This window comes from Sorex fumeus, unplaced genomic scaffold (genome assembly GCF_029834395.1).
Source record: "Sorex fumeus unplaced genomic scaffold, SorFum_2.1 ptg000028l, whole genome shotgun sequence".
In the NCBI taxonomy this organism is placed as follows: Eukaryota; Metazoa; Chordata; class Mammalia; order Eulipotyphla; family Soricidae; genus Sorex; species Sorex fumeus.
Window position 1 is genome coordinate 4,499,953 of NW_026606085.1, and position 19,639 is coordinate 4,519,591.

Consider the following 19,639-nt stretch of genomic DNA (forward strand, 5'->3'; position numbering starts at 1 on the left):
TGGGGACCATGTGGGATGCAGAGGATTGAACTCAGGTTGGCCGTGGGCAAAGCAAATGCCCTCCCCCTGCGTGTCTCTGCATCCCTAAACATCCTTTGTATCAGCCTCTTTCTGTAATTAAACAGTAATTTTACAAGCAAATCTTTTTCCCCCCTTTTATTCTTTTCCTTTCTTTTGTTCTCATTTTCTTTCTTCCCCGTCCTCCCCCCTCTTTTATTTTGGGCCACACCTGGCAGTGTTAGGGCTGACCGCTGACTGCACTCAGTGAATCACTCCGTATGGTGTCCAGGGGACCTTATGAGATGCCAGGGATCGAACCTGCGTCAGCCACATGCAAAGCAAGTGCTTTACCCACTGTACTATCTCTCCAGCCCCAAACTTTTCCTTTCCTTCTTTTTCCCTCTTAGTTGGGAAGGGTTCGGATTTGGGGCCACACCCTTCAGTATTGGGGGTTTACTCCCTGCTCTGGGATAGGAGGCCCCTGTGTGGTACCTGAATGGGGCCAGGGTCAGGGGCCTTAACCCCCGTCCTGTCCCTGTCTTTCTGCACTGTGAACAGTTTTATTTATAAAATTTGAATCACTATGACTTAATGCTCTGTTTGGTTTTGGGGGCCACACCCAACGGTGCTCAGGGGTTATTCCTGGCAATTACTCCTGGTGGTGCTTTGGAGACTACGTGGGATGCTGGGGATCAAACTCAGGTCAGCTGCATACAAGGCAGTCATCCTACCCTCTGTACTTTCTTGCCAGCCCCTACAATCCTTTTTTATTTTTTGCTGGGGAGGGGGTGGTTTGGGCCACAACTACCTGTGTTCAGGGCTTACCCCTCATAGTGCTCTGTGGAGCAAACATGGTGCCTGGGTCAACCATGCATGTGCAAGGCAAGCACCTTCACTGCTGTACTATCTCTTTGTTCCCGTACGATACTCTTAACAAGGGCTGGAGCGATAGAACATTGGGGGGAAAGGGGTTGTTTGCCTTGCACGTGGCTGAGCCGGGTTCAACTGTCAGTATCCCAAGCATGGCCAGGAGTAATACATGAGTGCAGAGCCAGGAGCAACCCCTGAGCATTGCCAGGTGTGAGCCAAAAGCTAAAGGGAAAAAAAGTACTCTAAATAATAGGGTTCCACATATGCAGCATTCCAACACCCCACCCTCCACCAGAGTGGCCATCCAAAACCTATTCTTATAAATTGCTTTCTTACGTTCTCTGAGTGGCTCTAGCAAAGAACAAACAAACTTGAGAAGGGAGTTGTGGGAAGCTCCGCTGGTTATAGGGAGCACAACCCCAGAATTGCGACTGAAGTGTGAGGAGGAGACAGTCTTAGAGAATAATGCTTACATGTCGGATGTAAAGGTTACTTCCAGATGGTTAGAACTTGAAGTACTCTCTAGTTCCAGGTAGAGAGAACTGCAGGTGAGTGGAGATCCGTGGTATCACAGAACTGCTTGATGTGTGGAAAACCCACATGTCTGATGTCAGAAGTAAAGTAGTCTAGTAGAGTGTTGAGAAAAGTGGAGATATACAAGAAGTAAGCTTTTTATTTTTATTGATTTACTTAGGTTTTGGGGCCACACCAGCAGTACTCAGGATTTACTCCTGGCTCTGTATTCGGGGATAACGTCTTTTGTGTGTGTGTGTGTGTTTTCTTTTTGGGTCACACCGGGTGTTGCACAGGGGTTACTCCTAGCTCTGCACTCAGGAATCACTCCTGGCGGTCCTCGGGGGACTATATGGGATGCTGGGAATCGAACCCCGGTCCGCCATGTGCAAGGCAAACGCCCTATCTGCTGTGCTATCGCTCCAGCTCCAGCGATCACTTCTGGCAGACTGGGGAGTCAGCGAACAGGGCTGGAAAGGGACCCAGGACAGGGTCTTAGAGAATTTTATTATTTTATGAATTGATTGAGACTTGAATAGAACATAGCAATTTTGTTTTGACTTTTGGGTCACATCTAGCAGTGCTCAAGGACTACATCACCTGTGCTGAGAGATCACGCCTCCTAGTGGTACTCAGGGGACCGCACAGCTCAGGGGACTGGACCGGAGCCTTTCACGTGCAAAGCACGTGCTCAGTTCATTGAGCTATCTCTCTGGCCTCTAGAATTCAAGAATTTTGACCCTTTTCTTGGGGAGCCAGGGGGCCACACCTGGTTGTGCTCAGGGCTTGCTCCTTGCTCTGCTCAGAGATCACTCCTGGCGGGCTCAGGGGACCACGTGAGATGCTAGGGATCAAACCTGAACTGGCTAATGTACAAGGCAAACTCCCACCCACTGTATACTATCACTCTGGCCTTTCCCACCAGTGAAAAGTCTTGAGTCATTACAGGCCTAGAAAATTAGATTCTAGATCCTGGAGAGATAGTACAGGAGTTAAAGCAAGATACATGCCTTGTATGCAGCTGACCCTGGCAAAAGGAGTTATATTTTACTAATTTACTCAACATACTTTTGTTAGCACTGGAAATATGCTGACTAGCAAAGCCCACGCAGTCTCCAACTGTGAAATCCCTAGGTAACATTCACTGAACCAAGCCTCTGGAAAGTGAAAACCTTACAAAGGCAGGGCAAAGTACACTGGAAGATTTCCCTTCAGTAATTTTCCTACACATTTCCAAATCACTCCTGATTGGAGTCCAAGTCAAAATACAAGTTAATTTTAATTTTGGCCATAAAACAAGAACAAAAAGGCATTGAATTAATTTTTCAAGCTAAAGATATAAATAATGGAGAGACACTACAGGGGTAAGCACTTGCCTTGCACGTGGCCAACCCTGGGGTTTGGTTCCTGGCGAAACAGAGTCCTGTGAACATCACAAGAAGAGGCCTGGCCTGAGCATAGATACAGGAGGGGCTCCTGAGCATCTCTGGGTGTGTCCCTAATCTCCTCCCGATAATAAAAAAATTTTAAAGTTAAGGGGCCCAAGAAATAGTACAGAAAATAAGTCACTTGCCTGTACATGGCTGACCCTAGTTCAGTCACTGTATAAGGTCCCCAAGAGCACAACCAGGAATGATCCATGAGTACAGAGCCAGGAGAAAGTCCTGAGCACCATTTGGTATGGTCTAAAACCCAAACCATTAATTAGGCTTTTTTTTTAAAGTTAAAGGTTTTGAGGATGAGCAGCATCTCCAAGAGTCTAATCCTGTTTCTTTCATTAGCAGAGGTCACCACAAGTGATAATGACTTTTTAAAGCAGAAAAATGAGAGGCAGAGGTGAAAAATCATAGTCAGGACCTTTGAGTGACCAGTTCTAGGAGTTGGGCAAAATATAAATAGCACAGAAATCACAATGTACAAGAGCAGAGCAAGAGAGCAAGTCTGATCAGGTGGCTTGAGCAGGATCTGGACCAGGTCACAGAAACAATCTGAAAAGTCTATATTTACTATGAACTTAGAAGATAATTGTATTAATCACTGATTGTGCCAGATTGGACCAACTACATATGCGTCAGCAATTATGTTAGAAACCTTTGGGGCTGGAGAGATAGCACAGAGGGTAGGGCGTTTGCCTTGCACGCGGCCGACCCGGATTCGATTCCCAGCATCCCATATGGTCCCCTGAGCACCGCCAGGAGTAACTCCTGAGTGCAGAGCCAGGAGGAACCCCTGTGAGTGCAGAGCCAGGAGTAACCCCTGTGCATCGCCAGGTGTGACCCAAAAAAGCAAAAAAAAAAAACAACCTTGTGTTGGTGCTGGAGCAGCAGGTAGGGCACTTATCTTGCGTGCAGTCAACCCAATTTCAATCCCCTGCATCCCATATGATCCCCCAAGCATGTCAGGAGTTGATGCCTGAGTGCAGAGTCAGGAGTAATCCCTGAGAATAGCCAGGTGTGGCCCCAAACAAAATAAAATAAAAAGAAACCTTCTTTGTGAACGTTAGAGGAAAAATGTTTCCACACTCCTTGGAATATGCCCCCAAGGGCCCAAAAGCACAAAGCAGGAAAGACACCTGCACTCCTGTGTTCATGCAGCACTAGTCACAGTAGCCAAAATCTGAAAACAACCCAAGTGCCCAAGAACAGAAAACTGGATAAAGAAGCTATGGTACATATACACAAGGGAATCCTACTGTTCCTTAAGAAAAGATGAAGTCCTGCAATTTTCTGTTAAGTGGATGGATCTGCAGAATACCAGGCTGAGTGAAGTTAGTCAGAGGGAGAGGAACAGAGATAGAATGATCTTTCTCATATGTGGGTTGTATAGAAAAATAGTAAGGAAACAAAAAGTACCCAAAGGTAATAGAAACAATGAGCATGAGAACTGTTCTCCAGTAAGAAGCTTGCCACTGGGGGGGTGAAGGATGGGAATAGATCAGTATTGGTGGAGGAAAGTAATCACTCTGGAGGAGACCGAAAGGAGAAATAAAGTGCCTGCCATTGAGGCAGGCTGGGAGTCAGAAAGAAACTAAGGAAGAGGGGGCTGGAGCGATAGCATAGTGGGTAGGGCCTTTGCCTTGCACGTGGCCAACCCAGGTTCAATTCCCAGCATCCCATATGATCCCCTGAGCACCGTCAGGAATAATTCCGGAGTGCAGAGCCAGGAGTAACCCCTGTGCATCGCCGGGTGTGACCCAAAAAGAAAAAAAAAAAAGAAAAAGAAAAGAAGCTGGGGAAGAGAAGTGGACACTAGTGAAGGGACTGGTGTTGGAATATTGTATGCCTGAAACTTACTCAAGAATAACTTTATGGTTTTATAATTCATGGTGATTCAATTTTTAAAAAAGAAAGAAAAATTATTCCAAAGATCTTGTATCTAACCTCCTTGCATGGATCAGAGCAATATTATAGCAGGTGAGGCATTGGCCTTGAATGGGTGCTGACTAGAGTTGATCCCTGGCACTCCATATGGTTCCCTGAGCACAGCAGAGAGTGATCCCTGAGCACTGAACTGGTAGTAAGCCCTGAATATTGGATAACATTGGTTTGTCCTTGCTCCTCCCATAGGGAGCTTTATTTTATTGAGTTACTCCACCACAGTGCTCCTGAGACACATCGAACTGCATCAAGTACTCCTAACTCTATATTGATTTTTCTCTTCCTTTATGTCCTTAGCATGGTTTAGCAATGCCCTTTTTGTAAAGGTAAAGGTAAAGGCCCTCCCGTTGATCGTCGATTTGCTCGAGCGGGCCCAGTAACGTCTCCATTGGAGACTTTGTTGTTACTGTGTCTGGCATATCGAATACTCTCAGCAGCTTGCCGGGCTGGAGCGATAGCACAGCAGGTAGGGCGTTTGCCTTGCACGCAGCCAACATGGCCGACCGGAGTTCGATTCCTCCGCCCCTCTCGGAGAGCCCGGCAAGCTACCGAGAGTGTTCGATATGCCAGACACAGTAACAACAAAGTCTCCAATGGAGACGTTACTGGGCCCGCTCGAGCAAATCGATGATTAACGGGAGGGCCCTTTTTGTATAGACACAAAAATACAGTTGATGCTATGCTTTAGTAACATGGGAGTTAAATGACTCTGAATAATATTTACTCCCGGGCATCCATCATATTTATTTGACTTAAGCTCCAGATGCCCTTACTTCCTAACACCCCCAGAAGAAGGGTCCTGGCGATGGACTTGGATGGACCCAGGGCAAGCCTTAAACTATCCTGGCATTGAAAAAGGATAAGCTAAGCACCATAAGAAGCTTAATAAGTTAAGAGCACAGTAATGAAATAAACTCTGTCATGACCCCCCAAAATTTAACTTAGTAAGGTCTCTGCTGGGGTTAGAAGAAACTAACCTGGCCTGAGGACTGTAGTCTGGGGTATATAGCGAGATGTCCCCAGGAAGAGCCCCCCTTCGGGGCTGGAGCGATAGCACAGTGGATAGGGCATTTGCCTTGCATGCGGCCGACCCGGGTTCGATTCCCAGCATCCTGTAAGTTCCCCCCAGCACCGCCAGGAATAATTCCTGAATGCATAATCCAGGAGTAACTCTTGTGCATCGCCAGGTGTGACCCCCTCAAAAGAAAAGCAAAAAAAAAAAAGCTATATTAAAGCTTAATATAGCTCTTACTACATTCATACAAAATAACTAGAACTATTAGTAAGAAGTAAATTTAATATTATTGTTTAAATGGATTATGAGCTAAGAAAGGAGAAAGCAATACGCCCTTAGATGGAATCCTGCCATTGAGCGGATCTCCTAGTAATCTAGAGTGCTGAACCCCCAGATGAGATTTTGTCATTGAGTTAATCTCCTAGAACTTTCACTGAAGGAAGGGCTTTATATCTGTTTATTGTTATGATAATGTTCAACCACATCTATGTGCATCCCCATCCTTCATGATTTCTTTATAACTAACACTGTGAGACTTGAATAAACAGTGACTGGTTTCCAACCAGTTTGGCAGCGAGGGTGGGGAGGCAGCTCTTGGCCACCGAACACATGCATTGTGCGCCCACAGTGAATTCACACTGAGTACCACCACATGTGGCTCAAAAAATTATCTTATTTAGTCTTTCCTGAAACCACAATCAATTCTTCTGGATTTTTCTAAGTTTGACTCTGAAAGTTGAAACACAAGGGGGTCAGAGAGATGGTAGAGTGGTTAGGGTGTTTGCCTTGCACGTGACCAACCCGGGCCTAATCCATGACACCCCATATGGTTTGTCACTCAGGCCCTGCTAGAAGTGACCCCTGAGGAGCCAGAAATAATCCTGAGCAACGCCAGGTGTGGCCCCCAAATCTAAATAAATAAAAATATTGGAACACAGTGAATCGGCAGACATCATTGTGGCCATGTGAATATCGGTCAAATTCAGGCCAAGCAGTGATAAGAAATACACTCTTATTTTCCTGCGTGGTACCAGATATTGAACCCACACAGGTAAGCACTCAGATGCCACTGCTGAGCGCTCACCTTCCCAGGCTCATACTTTCTTCTCATGACTTCAAGGTCAGAAACTGGTAAATCTAATTATGCCATATTATGCCTGGCTTCTTTCCTTACTTTGTGGTTCTAGGATTGAACCCAGGGCCTCATACATGTGAAGCACATATGTGAGCCACGTTACCACCCTTATTTTTCATATAAATGTATACTTTTTTTTCTTTAGTTTTGGAATTTTCCTAGGAGATTCTAGACAGTTTGCTTTCTTTTGTACTCTTTACAGAGTAAGGCTATATATATATATATATATATATATATATATATATATATGTGTGTGCCTTGTGTGCAGCCAGCCCGATAGCACAGCGGTAGGGCGTTTGCCTTGCACGCAGCCAACATGGCCGACCCGAGTTCGATTCCTCCGCCCCTCTCGGAGAGCCCGGCAAGCTACCGAGAGCATCTCGCCCGCACGGCAGAGCCTGGCAAGCTACCCGTGACATGTTCGATATGCCAGACACAGTAACAACAAAGTCTCTAAATGGAGACGTTACTGGGCCCGCTCGAGCAAACTGACGAACAACAGGAGGGCCTTTACTTTACCTAGCTATATTTATTATTTTTTTTTTTATCATTAATACCATTTACTCAGGGGCTGGAGCGATAGCACAGCAGTAGGCTATGTGTGCCTTATGTGCAGCCAGCCCGGCTCATCCGGGTTCGATTTCTCTGCCCCTCTCGGAGAGCCTGGCAAGCTACCGAGAATATCTCGCCCACGCGGCAAAGCCTGGCAAGCTACCCATGACGTATTCATTATGCCAAACACAGTAACAAGTCTCACGATGGAGACGTTACTGGGCCCGCTTGAGCAAATCGATGAACAACGGGAGGACAGTGCTAATACCATTTACTTAACTCAAGCACAATTTTGCTCCTTATCCAATTAGTATTCATGACTAATTGAAGATTGGCTCCCTATTTGTCATCACAGCTCTACTTTTTTTTTTTTTGGTCTTTTTGGGTCACACCCAGAGATGCTCAGGGGTTATTCCTGATTCTGCACTCAGGAATTACTCCTGGTGGTGCTCAGATACCATATGGGATGTCAGGGATCGAACCCTGATTAGCCATATGCAAGGCCCCAGCTCTGCTCTTCTTGTTATCTTCTACCTGCTGATTTTCTTCTTTCCTTCCTTCCCTTCCCTTCTCTTCCCTCCCTCTCGTCCTCCCTCCTTCCCTTCCTTCCTTCTTGAATCATGCCTAGTGGTGCTGAGAGCTTAATCCTGGTTCTGCACTCAGGGATCACTCCTGGTGGAATTTGGGGGACCTCATATGTGGTACCAGGGTCAGCTGTGTGGGAAGCAAGTACCCCATCCTCTGTACTATTACTTTGGCCCTCCATTCATTGATTTTTTGACTTAGACCTACTCTTTCCTACAAATGATTTTGTCCTCAGTTTTGCTCCCAGATTTTGCTCCCTCAATTTTTTTTTTTTAAAGGAGAGAGCTGGGGCTGGAGCAATAGCACAGCGGGAAGGGCGTTTGCCTTGCATGCGGCCAACCCCGGTTTGATTTCCAGCATCCCATATGGTCCTCCGAGCACCGCCAGGAGTAATTCCTGAGTGCATGAGCCAGGAATAACCCCTGTGCGTCTCCGGGTATGACCCAAAAATTTAGAAAAAAGATAAAAAGGAGAGCTGGAACTGGAGGCTAACTCAACAGGTTAAGCACATGCATTGCATGGAAGAAACTCAGTTTAATTCCTGGCACTGCATGGTCCCCAGAATATCGCCAGGGTCAACCTGGCAAGAGTAGTCCCTGAGCATTGCCAAATGTGGGCCACCCAAAACAAACAAATACTGAAAGGCGGTGGAGAGATAAGATAGTACAGAAGTTAAGGCACTTGTTTAACACACGAATGAGTTTGATTTGATCCTGTTAAGGCATGATTCTCTGAGCACTTCCTGGAGTGATCCCTGAGCACAAAGCCAGGAGTATACCCTAAGCATTGCCAGGTGTGGAGATAGTAGCTTATCATTTCAGATTATATATACATACATACATACATATAATCTATCTATCTACACATATATACATATATAAAGAGAGAGAGATTACCAGAACAGAGGAAGAGGACAGTTGGAATCCTAATTAGAAAAAATAATCTGGAAAACTCTCTTCAGTGACTTAAAATAGGCCAGGGGAAGGAGGTGAATGGGTGTTCCAAGGAAGAAGTGTTCGGTTAGCAGATTTCAGCACCCCAGAAAAGCAGCAAGAAGATGGGGGGGGTCGCTGGGAGGCCGAAGTTTGCCTACATACTTCCCTTTATGGAACCACAGCTTGTTTCATTGTGACACTTGCAGCGCACTGCAAACATCTGGCAAGGAACATTACAAATTAGGGACCCTGAATCATAGCACAGTGGGTAGGGCACCAACCTGGGTTGGATTCTCAGCACTCCATGTGGTCTCCCAAGCCTGCCAGGAGTGATCTCTGAATGCAGAACCAGGAGTAAGCCCTGACTACTGCCCTTTGGTCCCCCAAACAAAAATAAGAACAAAAATCATTACAAATTAAATCAATTCTTTGGGAGTCTGCTTACAAAAGTCTTCATGGCGAGAGCTTTTGCCAACCTCATCTCTTGCTCCTCTGTTGCTGTTAGGGGATTACTTAAACCCATTATTAGCTGAAGGGGTGCGGAAGGAGTGCTAGGAGCCTTCAGGCATGGCCACACCACCGCGAAGGGCCTCATCTGCCCTAGGAGGGTGGTGGGGCAGGGCCAGGGCGGGTTGCAGGCGTCCGGGAGCCAGCAGAGGGGTTCGGGAGCCGGCAGAAGTTGGTAGCTCTCCCGCCTCGGCAGGTTCAAGTTTAAACCAACCGTCGGAAGTGGAACCCAGGCCCCGTGTGAGGAATTCTTACAGTCCTTTTCAGTGACTAGCAGCAAAGTCGCGTCGGTGGCTGCAGCTGACGAAACTCAGAGGAATCTAAACCCGCCGCGGAGCGCTGGGCCCAGGCGCTCGGCCGGGGAGAGGGTCAGCACCGCCGAGGCTCGGTGCACGGAGCCGGAGCGCCCGGCCGGCCGCAGGGTCCCGGACTCTGGGCGCTGCTCCCCCGCAGGCAGGCCTGGGGCAGGTTCTGCCCTCTCTGCTTTCGCTCCCCCTGTCCAGTGCTCGCTCGGCGGGCCCCCGGCTGCACCCCGATCTCGGCTGGTGTCACACACACACACGCACACGCACACACGTCACACACACACACACATCACACACACACACACACACACGCACACGCACACACGTCACACACACACACACACACACACACACACACACACACACACGCACGCACGCCCGGGAGCCGCGAGCTGGGCGCTGGGGCGCTGCGGGTGGAAAGGCACAAACAGTGTCCGGTTTCCTGTCCGCACCCTCCCGCGCTCCTGGCCACTCCCTCGGCCCGCGCGCTCCGCCCGCCGCTCCCCCTCCCCATCCCTCGGGTCCCGGGATGGGGGGGCGGTGAGGCAGGCACAGCCCCCCGCCCCCATGGCCGCCCGTCGGAGCCAGAGGCGGAGGGGGCGCCGGGGGGCGCCGGGCACCGCCCTGCTGGCCCCACTCGTGCTGGGCCTGGGCCTGGCTCTGGCCTGCCTGGGCCTCCTGCTGGTGGTGGTCAGCCTGGGGAGCTGGGCATCGCTGTCTGGCCAGGTGAGGCTCCTGTTTCACACCCCTCCCTGGGCACCACCCTCCCTCAGCAGCCTGGAGCGGTGTCGGCAGGAGCCGCTGAAGGGGCTGGGAGGGCTGAGGGCAAGGGCCCAGGAAGATGGGTGGAGGGCGAGCTGTCAGGTGGAGGACAGGGTGACCACTGCCTCCTTCCCAGCAGGCGCCTTCCCAGGGGGAGCTGGTGGCAGAGGAATTCCAGAACTCGGCGGTGAGTGGGTGTGGGTGCTGTCAGCACAGGCTGGTGGACATGGGAGATGTGTGTTAGCTGAGGGCACAGGGTGTGCCCTGGGCTGTGGGGAGAGGGTGTCACATGAAAGGGCTGTGACTGAGGGGGAGGTCCATGGAGCGGCTATGGAACAGGTTGCTGGTTTGCAAGCACTCTCCACTTTGCACGCTGACACCGTGTGGGCCTGTGCAGTGGCAGCGGGGAAGCTGGTGCTAGTTCTGTGCGCCGGGGCAGTGGGAGCCTGGGCTCCTGGTGGACGTGAGGATCGGGACCTAACCCTATGACCTTGCCTCCCCTCAATCACCTACGATTGAGGGGTTCAGTCCCTCCCTGTGGCTTTTATGTCTATTGCTGACCGATCAGCCCACTGCCAGGCTGCTGCTTTAGCCCTCCTCTAATTCTCCTAGGATCTGAGTCGCCAGCCAGAGGAAGCCCAGGATCCTGCACCTTTTCCCAAAAGACTGGTTCGGACTCACAGAAGTGGTGAGTGTCCTTTTCTTCTGAGGCCCAGGAATAATCACTAAATCTGTTCTCTGGTGGCCTCTGGATGCATTCTTCCTACTCACAGTAGTCCCGTGAGACAAATACCTTATCTTCTCTTAGGATCGGAGAAAACAAGGCACAGCGAGCGGAGGGATTCAGACTCAGGCAGCTTAGTCAAAATTGATCTTAGAGCTCTGAACCTCCCTCCACCTGGGAAAGCTTCCTGCTTCAGGCCTTACCCAAAATATGAAAGGATGGCTGGGAGTTAGGAGAATCCCCAGGTTCTGACAGAAACATGGGGTGGGAGTCAGAAGTTGGCCCCAATAAGAAGAAACTATCTTGGGATGACCATGCCATTTCCAGGCTTGTATCAGTTATCTTTCAGTGTGACTGCTCCCCCTCGGCAGGTTCAAGTTTAAACCATTATTATAGCTCTCCTTTTGCCCTCAGACTTTTCCCAGTTTGGGTGATAATTTATTGTGACATATCACGATCACGATCATCCTGTTGTTCATCGATATCCTCAAGCAGGCACCAGTAACGTCTCCTTCTTCCTAGCCCTGAGATTTTAAAAGAGCCATTTCAATGCTCTTTCAGGGTTAGGAGAATGAGACCCATCATTGTTACTGGTATTTGGCATATTGAGTACGACACGGGAAGTTTGCCAGACTCTGCCGTGCGGGCAGGATACTTTTGGTAGCCTGCCAGGTTTTCCAAAGGAAAAATAAGATAATAAGATGTTGCAGGGCCGCAAATGCGGCCGCGCGCTTCCGGGAGCTGGGTTTTATAGTCTCTGCATCTTGATGGGACCAACCTGGCACTCTCGGCAGCTGGTGGGTGTGATGCCTACCTACTGGGAGATGGGGGGTCTGGGTGGAGAAGGCCCAGTCCCAATCCAAGTAGGCTTGGAGACCTCAGCCCCGGGACCCTCATGCCTGGGTTCCTCTGTCAGTTCTTTCATGCATGAGGCCCGTCCGGACGTGTGGAGAGTGGTCCCAGCATGGCCGTGGCTGGCTCCGGAGGTCTCAGCTGCTGGGGCTCTGCTCGGGGCGGGGAGGGGGGGGGAAGAAACTCAACCCTCCCCTCTCCAAGGGGCCCCAGTGAGGACAGCCAGGTGTGGGGGCAGGAGACTCTGTCACATATAGAGGAAGATAAAGCCCAAGTTCCTAAGTTGGGAATCTGTATAAGGATTCTGAGAGGGAAAGGTGGCTGAGGAAATAACTCCTGTACCCTCCGCTGCTTTGGCTGTCTTCATCTTTCTTTCCCTTTATTGTTGTGATGGGGGCGACACACAGTGGTGTGGGGACCCACAAGGCACTGGAGGTGAAAACCAGAGTGTTATACGGTTCAAGGCATGAACTGTGCTATCAATCACATCCCTTCCCCCAATCTGTTAATCTTTGAATTCTCAGCACCTAAAAGCCAGAAAAGAAGGACTCGAAGAGCAATTGCTGCCCACTATGAAGGTGAGTGATGTGCTGTGTCCGGGAGGAAGGGTGGTGGAGCAGCTGGGTGCTGTTTGCTCATTGGTCTTTCTATCTCACAGTTCACCAACGACCCGGACAAGATGGTGCACAGGCAGGTGAGACCCCTCACCCCACTTCTGAGCAATGACCCTATCCCCCTCACCCCAGCAGCACTGACTTCCTAGAAAAGGGCCCCCTCAAAACCTTAGCCTTTCCACCCCTTTCTTTGTCATACTGACTCTCTCTGCCTTCAACCTTGAACCCCAGAAGCTAGTTCATGAAAGTCCTCAGGACTCGCTTTGCTTAGCCCCCAGCCTTGACTTGGCTTGCAATCCAGTCATGGGCCCGAGCTGAAATCCACACCTCCTCAGAGTCCAGGCCAACTCTCCTGCAAAACTGCCAGCCCTCACTCTGCCCAAGAAGCCCCTTGCGTTCTTGCTTCCTTCTGCCCCTCCTCATTCCCCGAGGCTTCATTGCTTTGGTCATTTTTTCTCAAATTGTTTCTAGTCTTGGGGCTGGAGCAATAGTACAGAGAGGAGAGTGTTTGCTTTGCACACAGCCGACCCAAGTTCAATCCCTGGCATCCCATAGAGTCCCCTGAGCACTACCAAGAGTGATTCCTGAGTGCAGAGCCAAGAGTAACCCCTGAGTATTGCCAGGGGTGGCCCATTCCCCCCCCCCCCCACACACACACAGTCTGTACGCTGCTTTTCTATCCATACCCTGTCCACCCCTTCAGCATTTGTGACCTCAGCACTTCAGACCCAGACTCTAGACCAGTGTTTCTCAGAGTGGGTGATACTGCCCCCTTGGGGGTGCTGGGGTATTCTGTTCACTTAAAGAAGGTAGATTTTCAGAGGGCACTGAGTAATTTTTTTTCTTTTTTTCAAAGGGATCAGTTGGCCAAGTAAGTTTGGGAACGTATGTCACCTGCCCTATTGCAGAAGTGCTGTGGGAATGAACACAGTGGGGGTTCAACCCAGGTTTGATCCCTGCCATTCCACATAATAATACCCTAAGTGCAGAGTCAGGAGTAAGCCCTGAATGCAGCTGGGTGTGACCTCCCCAACAAAACCAGAACTATCTGAATAAATAATTAAGTGCCCCCTAAATCTGACTTTCATTTTTCTGTTGTTTCTCTGCGTGACTTCCAGTGTTCTCGCTGTTTGCTTTCAGCTTCTTTCCCCTGCATTCCTTGTTCATTCTCCATGTCTTTGGGGCTGACACTCTTTCTCCACCTCTTCTGGGATTTGCACATACTGTTTCCTTCTTTGTGAAAAGAAAGGTCAGGACACAAAACGTCAGAGAGGTTTGGTCTAGGGGATTAGCAATGGGTTTTGCATGTGGCTTGGGGTCAGGATTTGCTTGTGGGTTGAATATATGGGATAGAGGAAATGAAGTTGTCAGAAGAGATTTAGTGATTTTTAATCGGCATCTTTGGGAATAGCGATGGCATTTATTAAAGTGAGGTTGACCAGGGAAGAAATAGTTTGGGAGGTAGGTAAATTGATCACTAGATATGTATTTAATAATAACAAGGGAGTAAATCATAAACAAATGAGTAAATAAAAAACAAATGAGTTCCATGGGTGGTGGCTAAGTCAACAGAGTAACTCAAGCTGGATCAGGATGTATAAAGTCAAGCGTCAGCGTCATTTTATGAATGATATTTAAAGTTATTGTAGGATCAGCAGAGACACTAGGGGAAAGAAGGGCCTCAAGAATGAAGCCCTGAGGCTCTTGGACAAGTGGGGCAAAAGAGGAGAACCCAGCAGACACTGGGAAATAGCGAGCGGAAGAAATCCAGGAAGGGTAGTGTCCTGGAGTCTAATGAAAGAGGAGGAGGTGGCTGTCTCTGTTGAGCTGAGCAGCTGAGAGGTCACATGAAATGAGAACAGGCGGGGCTGGAGCGACAGCACAGTGGATAGGGCGTTTGCCTTGCATGCAGCCGACCCAGGTTCGATTCCCAGCATCCCATAGGGTCCCCTGAGCACCACTAGGAGCAAAGGAGCAATTCCTGAGTGCATGAGCCAGGAGTAATCCCTGTGCATCGCTAGGTGACACTCAAAACCTCCCCCACCCCCCCAAAAAAGGAAAGAGAACAGGGAAATGATCACTGGATTTGGAAACAGAAGTCAACTGGTGATTATGACAAGGATAGTTATGGTGACACAGGATGGGAGACAGCATAGACTGGGTTAAGAGAAAATGGGAAACAGAAGAGGATGATGGTGCTTTCCAGCAGTTTCCCTGTGGAGAGTGGGGGAGGGGCATGGGTAAGGATAATTTTAGTTCCTTTAGGGCTAGAGCGATAGCACAGCGGTAGGGCCTTTGCCTTGCACGCAGCCAACATGGCCGACCCGAGTTCGATTCCTCCGCCCCTCTCGGAGAGCCCGGCAAGCTACCGAGAGCATCTCGCCCGCACGGCAGAGCCTGGCAAGCTCCCCGTGACGTATTCGATATGCCAGACACAGTAACAACAAAAGTCTTCAACGGAGACGTTACTGGGCCCGCTTGAGCAAATCGATGAACAACGGGAGGACAGTGACAGTGACAATGGTCAGATAATGTTTTTTCTTTTTTTCTTGTTTTTTTGGGCCACACCTAGAGGTGCTCAGGGCCTACTCCTGGCTCTGTGCTCAGGAATCACTCTTGGTGAGGCTCAGGGGACCATTATGGGGTTCCCAGAATCCAACCCAGGTCAACCATGTACAAAACAAGAATCCTACCCTGCCCTATGTTGGTCATATATTCTGGTCATCTCCATGTTACAGATTGGAGTAACTTGTTTGAGGTTGAGACAGAACTAAATGGTAGAATCAGGATTTGATCCAGGCTAATATGTGCTTATCTATTGAAACCTATCAGTGAATGGGTGAACTAATGAAGATCAGAGAAGCTTTCAAGGGAAAGTCCAAGAAGATGGGAGGGGATGGTTTCCAGAGTGGGAGAACCAGTGCAGGGATAGAAGGGGAGCTTGCAAGGTAAGATCCAAGAAGGTGGGAGGGGATAGTTTCTGGAATGTAGAGAGGAACATATCATCCCACCGTTGCAAGTGGTTTGAAAAAAATGTAAGAAGAGGGGTTGGAGCAATGGCATAGTGGGTAGGGCATTTGCCTTGCACACGGCCGACCCGGGTTCGATTCCCAGCATCCCATATGGTCCCCCAAGCATCGCCAGGAGTGATTCCTGAGTGCAGAGCCAGGAGTGACCCCTGAGCATCGTCTGGGTGTGACCCAAAAAGAAAAAAAAAGTAAGAAGAGTTTGGTTTGTAGATTTGGTGGGGGGATAAGAGGGAGTCATACTTAGGTTTGAACCTTGGGGACACATGGTTTGAAGATTGAATGGATGAAATAATTTTCTTGGTGAGTGCAAATCAAGTTTTGTGGGAGAAAGGATTTTTCGAGCAGTAATGAAGGCCCATTTGAAGTTTGTGGTTATGAAACTTGGTGATTTCAGGTCCCAGACACACCATACCCTTTGACCACAACAGGCCTTTGCTCAAGCTGGAAGCAAGAAATATTCTTTAATTTTCTCTCCCCTACTCTTCATGCCTCCAGAACAGTTTCCTCTCTTCTGTTGGGATCACTAATGCAAAGCATATTGCCCTGAGTGATCTCTCTGGCTCTAAGCACTGTTTCTTTGTGTGGCTAGATAGCGCCCTATTGTGTGGATCCATGACACTTGTCTTTATCCAGTCATTAGCTGATGGGCATTTGAGTACTAGGTTTATGTATTATTACTATTGTTTTGGGGTTTTGAGTCAGATCCAGCAATGTTCAGGGGTTGTTTCTGGCTCTGTGCTCAGGGGTAATAGGTGGTATATGTGTATGTGGTGTTGGGAATTTGGACAAGGGTTTTGGCTAATGTAGCTGCATGCAAGGCAAGCACTTTACCTCCTGTATTATCTCTTCGGCTCCCTGGGTACTATTTCTAATTTTATTTCTATTTTTCCCTCTATCTTTTGTTTTTGGGCCTCACCTGCTGGTGCCCAGATCATACTCTTGGCTCTGCACTCTCACTCCTGATGGTGTAAGGGATTGAAACCGTGTCAGTTGCATAGAAAAGAAGTGCCTTACCTGCTATACTGTCACTTCGGCCCCTATTTTTAAATTTAATAATTTAAGTAATGTATTGATTCAAGTACTGTATGTTTACATTCCCAGGACAGAAAGGCAAATGACTCAGACTCAAAATGCACACACTCCCATGCTTCTTCGAGCCTGCTCTTCTCCAAAAATAACTGCTGACAATTTGCTCTGCTGCCATCTGGTCATATGTGACCAATGGAAGGCAAGGGAGTGGGGGTAGGGATTTGGGGAGCCCAGACCAGGGTGCTCAGGGCTTAATCCGGTGTGGTAGTTCGGAATCTTCACCTGATAGTCTTGGGTTCAGGTACCAGTCCCGAAGTGCCCCACAAAAAAATAAAATGACCCACACTTGTGAAAATGTGGCTCCGTGACACGGTGGCTCAAACCCCAACTGTTGCATGCCTCTTCCTTTTACAGGGCTCCAAAGAAGGGGCTTCTCCCTTTCCCTGAGCTATCTATTTTCAGGGAAGGTGGGTCCCAAAGTTTTTTTTTTTTTGGGGGGGGGGGGTCACACCTGGCGATGCACAAAGGTTACTCCTGACTCTTCACTCAGGAATTACCCCTGATGGTGCTCAGGGGACCATATGGGATGCTGAGAATCAAACCCGGGTCGGCCACCTGTAAGGCAAACACCCTACCCGCTGTGCTATTGCTCCAGCCCCAAAGGCTTATTAAACTCAAGGGACCCACAGGAAGTGGGAGGGAATGGTCTAAAAGTACCTTGTCCCCTCTCTGAAAATCCCCATTCAGGTGTGGATGGGACGGTGAGTGGCTGGGAGGAAGCCAGGATCAACAGTACCAACCCACTGCGCTATGACCGCCACAGCGGGGGATTTGTCGTCACCCGGGCCGGGCTCTACTACCTGTACTGTCAGGTAAGCCTGCAAAGCTGCATCGGTGAAGCAGGTGTTGAGGGGAAAAGGTCTGACTTAGCGGCTGAGGGCAAAGTAAACACTGGGGAGAGGGAGCTTGAGAGCTTGGGGGCTGAGCAGGAGAGATAGGATGCTGGGTCCCTAAGGAAATTTTAACTTGACTGGAGGGGTAGCTGGAGACCTGAGCTCTACATTCCCTCTCCCCTGCCCCGTAGGTGCACTTTGATGAGGGTAAAGCTGTCTACCTGAAGCTGGACTTGCTGGTGGACAACACGCTGGCCCTACGCTGCCTCGAGGAGTTCTCAGCCACTGCCGCCAGTTCCCCAGGGCCCCAACTGCGGCTCTGTCAAGTGTCTGGGTTGCTGCCCCTGCGCTCAGGGTCCTCTTTGAGGATCCGCACCCTGCCCCGAGCCCACCTCAAGGCGGCCCCTTTTCTCACCTACTTTGGACTGTTCCAAGTTCACTGAGGGACCCTGGCTGCCTGTGGCTCTCCCTGGTGGACAGCTCCCCACAACAGCTCTCTGAGCTCGCTCTGGGCTCCCAGCTGGCACCTGTGCCCCATCTCAGCTGCTCCTCCCCGGCTCTACCCCCCACCCCCTCTGGGGGCTCTCACTTGTCTCACGTGTTTCCCTGACACACCAATATTCCCGTTCTCGGCAACTCTCCCCACCTCTGCCTCCCACCTTGTTAGCCCCCAACGCCTCATCTCTCCATACCCATTACCTCCTAATTCTTCCCATTCTGGCCATAGCCCCCCAGGACACTGTGTTTACTGTATTGTGGGTGAAGACGGAGCTGCCTCTTTGGGCACTAAGAGGGGCTGGATGCCTGAGAGACTGGGACTAAGCCAGGAGTTCCCAGATGTGAGGGCGAGAGACCAAGACAGACTCTTCCTCAGATAATTCCCTGTGGATTTTAAAAAGATATTATTTTTATTATTGTGACAAAATGTTGCTAAGTGAATATTAAAGAGAATAAATAATAGTCTCTGTCTTTATTGGCCTGAGGGTCACGGGAAGGGACTGGGTATTGGGGAGTGAGGTCTGGGACTGGAATTCCAGGGCTGCCAACAAATTTGGAACCTGCATGTCTCCAAGCCCCCAAGTCCTGAGCAGAACTGCCAGGAAGAACAAAAGCAAAGCAGTTCTCTGCCCCAAGTCCAGCCAGAGCACCTCATTTACCTAGAAGGCTGCTTCCTCTTGAGGGGAATCCCTGAACGAAGCTTCCTCATGGCAGCGTTGAGACATCTGGCAGGTGTTAGCAGAACACCTGATGTGTGTGTGTGAGGGGAAAATCGTCCCAGAAAGGGCCTGGGGGCCAGTAGGAAGAGCTCTGGGGCCCAGGAACAGAGGAACATTTTCCCCTGGATTCAGGGGAAGGATACTGCGGGGATAGGGTGCTTGGGGCTGCCTCGCTCTTTGTCCAGAGACTTATGTAAGAGCCTTTCTCGGGAAACAGGAAGTCCTGCTTGCCAAGTTCAGCACAGGGAGTAGTACAGGCCTTATTCCAACACGCCCGGACTGGCCTTAACCCCAGAACTCAGCTGCTTTCTGGCTTCCTTGACCCAACCCTGATTTTCCTCGCTATCGACCCGCTCCTGACTTTTCCACCCTCAGCTACTCTTTGAAACTTTCCCCGGCTCCCTCGGACCCCGGAGCCAGCGGGTCACCCACCTCACCCCCTTGACTCTCCACAACTAGCCTATTCGTCTCTCCATTCTCGTTCCTGGCACTATGCCCCACAGCCGGTCTACCTCCCTTCCCCCACCTTTGGGGCCGCCCCAGGGCTCCTGGGCTCTGGCCGTTCTTCCTGGGTGTCACTGGCTGCCCGCTTCTGTCCTTCTGAGAGAGAGACTGATACCCAATCAGCTGAGGCCAGAGGAGGCTGGGGTGGGGGATCTCAAGATAACACTGCCCCCACTCGTGGGGTGCCAGGAGCAGCCACAGTGGCCCTGGCTTGCTTTCCT

The 19,639-nt window shown here is 49.8% G+C and overlaps 1 protein-coding gene across 3 annotated transcripts; it reads left to right on the forward strand.

Annotated features, from left to right (window-relative positions):
* The first annotated feature begins 10,173 nt into the window (after positions 1 to 10,173).
* Positions 10,174 to 18,668, forward strand: TNFSF12 (TNF superfamily member 12). Of its 3 annotated transcripts, XM_056114896.1 has the most exons (7): positions 10,174 to 10,520; positions 10,696 to 10,743; positions 11,169 to 11,244; positions 12,657 to 12,710; positions 12,791 to 12,826; positions 17,552 to 17,676; positions 17,889 to 18,668. In XM_056114896.1, exons 1-7 carry the CDS (start codon positions 10,362 to 10,364, stop codon positions 18,138 to 18,140), a joined length of 750 nt encoding a protein of 249 aa, XP_055970871.1. In that variant the 5' UTR covers positions 10,174 to 10,361; the 3' UTR covers positions 18,141 to 18,668. The 3 variants fall into 3 exon arrangements, with proteins under 3 accessions (XP_055970871.1, XP_055970869.1, XP_055970870.1); XM_056114894.1 differs by lacking the exon at positions 12,791 to 12,826 and having other exon boundaries at positions 10,225 to 10,520; XM_056114895.1 differs by lacking the exon at positions 10,696 to 10,743 and having other exon boundaries at positions 10,225 to 10,520.
* Positions 18,669 to 19,639: the final 971 nt, after the last annotated feature.

Excerpts from the sequence above, each read along its gene's own strand:
- TNFSF12 (XM_056114896.1), top strand. The coding sequence starts at position 10,362 with ATGGCCGCCCGTCGGAGCCAGAGGCGGAGGGGGCGCCGGGGGGCGCCG. Across the intron at positions 10,521-10,695 it reads GGGCATCGCTGTCTGGCCAG|GCGCCTTCCCAGGGGGAGCT; the intron begins GTGAGGCTCCTG and ends CCTTCCCAGCAG. Across the intron at positions 17,677-17,888 it reads TCTACTACCTGTACTGTCAG|GTGCACTTTGATGAGGGTAA; the intron begins GTAAGCCTGCAA and ends CCTGCCCCGTAG.